Below are 2,763 nucleotides of genomic sequence, written 5' to 3'. Positions count from 1 at the left end.
CCCGGCCCGCACATCGGACGCCCCTGCGGCGCCCGGCCCCCCAGAGCGAAAGTGTGATGCTCAATGACCCCGCTTCGTTTTGCAGGTCCGGTCCAGCACGGCGGCGAGGAGAAAAGGTTGTTTTATATCAGGCCGACCTCGTACTACGACAAGCGGTTTTTGCGCTTGACGGTGAGTTGTTAAAACATATCCGTATTTTAGATTGGGGCGGTTGGGGCTCAGAGTAATGTAAATCTCATCTGTAAATCGCCGCCTGTACTTTATGGCGAGGGAACGTGGGACTCATCGGGGCTAGGGTCCTCGGTGACTTGTACCCGTTATCCACATGGAAAAAAGTGTTCCTGGCTTTGTGTCTTTGGAGGGCGAGGCTAAAAGAGGTCGTGTCGGCCGTGTGTTCGTGGTGGCGATGGCTCTCCATCGTGTTAATATGCCTTGAATTTTCTTATGTCGCGGGTGTGTATAGCGTGTTGGTATAGATCAGGGGTCGGCAACCTATGGCACCACGTGCCCAATGTGGCACGCAGCATGGTTTTATTGACATGTGCCCAGATTGAGCAGCACATAGCTGCCTGGGAACAGCCTTGTGCTGCTGCTGACCCCTGCCACCGCTGGGCCTCAGCCCTGGAACGGCCCCGGCCCCGGCCCCAACCCCACGCTGCTGGCCACGTGCCACCGGCAGGCCCCAGCTAGCACCACCCTCATCACCACTGCGGGCCCAGCACAGCGCTACTGCCAGGTCGGGGCCATTGGCAGCGTCGGGATGGGGCTGGGGCCATGGACCTGCACAGGACCCAGCCCCATCCCGGCACTGCTGAAAGTCCCATCCCCGTGCTGCCAGTGGGCCCTGGCCCTAGCTCCAGCCGCAGTCCCATGACGCCCACGGCCAGGCTCCAGCCTCACTGCCCATGGGCCCCGGCTCCAGCCCCACACTGCCCACAGCCCCGGCCCCAACGGGCGCAGTGCTGGCACTTGCTGTCTTCCCGGAGCCCAGGGCTAGGAGACAGCCACAGCCGGGGCAGGGAGGCAGCAGTTGTTTGCAGCCTCCCAGCTGCAGCTGGCCCAGGTTCCTAGTAGCTGCTGATAGCCATGGAGCCTGGGCTGCTTCCAGCAGCCAACTGGGAGGATGGAAGGCCTGCTGCAAGCAGCCTGGGCTGCAGCTGGTTCAGGTTCTGGGTAGCTGCTGATAGCCACAGAGCCTGGGTTGGGGTGCAAGGGGCAGCAGGCCTGGGGGCAGGGGCAGCAGGATTACGAGCACAGCTGAGGGGCAGGGGCTTTGGGTGGGGGGCAAGGGGCACAAGCAGGGCATCCTGCCACGTACCCCCTGCCTTACTTTTGTTTTTCTGGCATGCCAGCACTCTGGCACCTTCCAAGGTAGGCATCGTGGGTTTTTCGGCACTCCAGCCAAAAAACATTGCCTACCCCTGGTATAGATAATACGAAGGAACCGTTTTATTGCAGTTGGTTAACTACGGTTATTTTTGTAGTCACTGAAGCTGCTGACAGACATGAAAAAACAAAACAAAACAGCACTTTACCGGAAGAAGAAGCGTGTTAGTTCAGGCCAGCTCCCTGGGTTGTATAGCACCTGTATTAATTGCGTTTCAATGGGACTTTTTGGCACTTTTATCTAAAGCTGATTCAATTGGCTGTTAGATAAGCACCAAAAAGCCTTGCTGAAGTGCCCGATCTATATGGACGGGTGAGTCGGGTCAAACTGACGTTATGCCTCTTCTGGGCACGCACTGTGCTCAGTGCAGAGGTGTGCTGAGCATAAAGCGCTGGGTTTTTGGGAGGGGGAGAAGGTTTCACATGCAACCTGAGTTTAAATCCTTTTGCATACTAACACTTATTTTCCACGTTTCCACAAGTCTTAGTTTTTCTATGTTGGGTCTTATCAAATCTATTCCTCTTGCAGTTCAGGACCCCTTTCTTACTGTTGCTATTTTTGTTCTTGAGGTAAATAAAGCATACCTTCCTTATCCCCAGGCCACTCATACCAGAGATTTAGGCTCAGTAGGTGTGATTCTGAGTTCAGACACGGGGGCGGCGGGGGAATTGTCTCTGGCTCAGGTCCAAGATGAGGAGAAAACATCCAATCAAATGGGGCTCCTTGTAAGCAGAAACAAGGGTCGTGTAAAATATCAATCCTGCACTTGTGGGGGGTGGTTTCTGAAATGTATTTTAAGTTATTTTTAGTAAACTTACTGTTAGTGTTAGAGGAACACTGATAGATTGGTTGCCTGTCAGATCAGTGCTGAGAAAAGGGAAATTTACATTATTGGTTATCTGCTTTTTTTGGCCGTTGTAATCGATAATGCTTACTGATAATTACGCCTTCTGGCCAGAGCCCTGGACATCTGGCTTGCCGTTCCCCCATGGGGCTGGGGCCCAGGATGCCTGGGTTCCCTTGGGAAATGGCGGGTTTCCCCTTGCAGGCAGGCAGTATTCTAGCCTGCAAGGGGTCCTGCTTTAGGCTGCCAGGAGCCAGACGCAGGAGCTGCTTCGTGCAAATGTGCGACCGCACATGTGCATGTGCCCAGAAGCACAGGGAGCAGCTCTTCGCAGGTAAGTCTGGAGGTGAAGGGCCATGGTGGGGAGGGGGGCAGATTGAGGCCCCCAAGGTGAGGGAGAGAGTGGGACTGGGGGCGCTGCCTAGCCAGGCCGGTGCATGGGACCTGGGGCCAGGGTGGGGAGCGGGATGGAGCCACAGGCAGCTTGTCCAGGTGTTGTGGGGGGGAGGGGTGGCTGCCTACCACTTTACCT

General features: G+C 55.8%; 1 protein-coding gene across 1 annotated transcript in view; it reads left to right on the top strand.

Annotated features, from left to right (window-relative positions):
- The first annotated feature begins 22 nt into the window (after positions 1 to 22).
- NDUFB5 (NADH:ubiquinone oxidoreductase subunit B5) overlaps positions 23 to 2,763 on the top strand; it is an 8,686-nt gene continuing 5,945 nt past the window's right edge. Inside the window, exon 1 of the mRNA XM_006017182.3 lies at positions 23 to 171. Coding sequence (XP_006017244.1) covers positions 64 to 171 — 108 coding nt within the window. The 5' untranslated portion in view covers positions 23 to 63. The remainder of the gene's footprint in view (positions 172 to 2,763) is intronic.

The sequence above is a fragment of the Alligator sinensis genome, unplaced genomic scaffold (assembly GCF_000455745.1).
Source record: "Alligator sinensis unplaced genomic scaffold, ASM45574v1 scaffold301_2, whole genome shotgun sequence".
In the NCBI taxonomy this organism is placed as follows: domain Eukaryota; kingdom Metazoa; phylum Chordata; order Crocodylia; family Alligatoridae; genus Alligator; species Alligator sinensis.
Note: the sequence above shows the minus strand (reverse complement) of the source record. Positions and strands in the feature narration are given on the sequence as shown.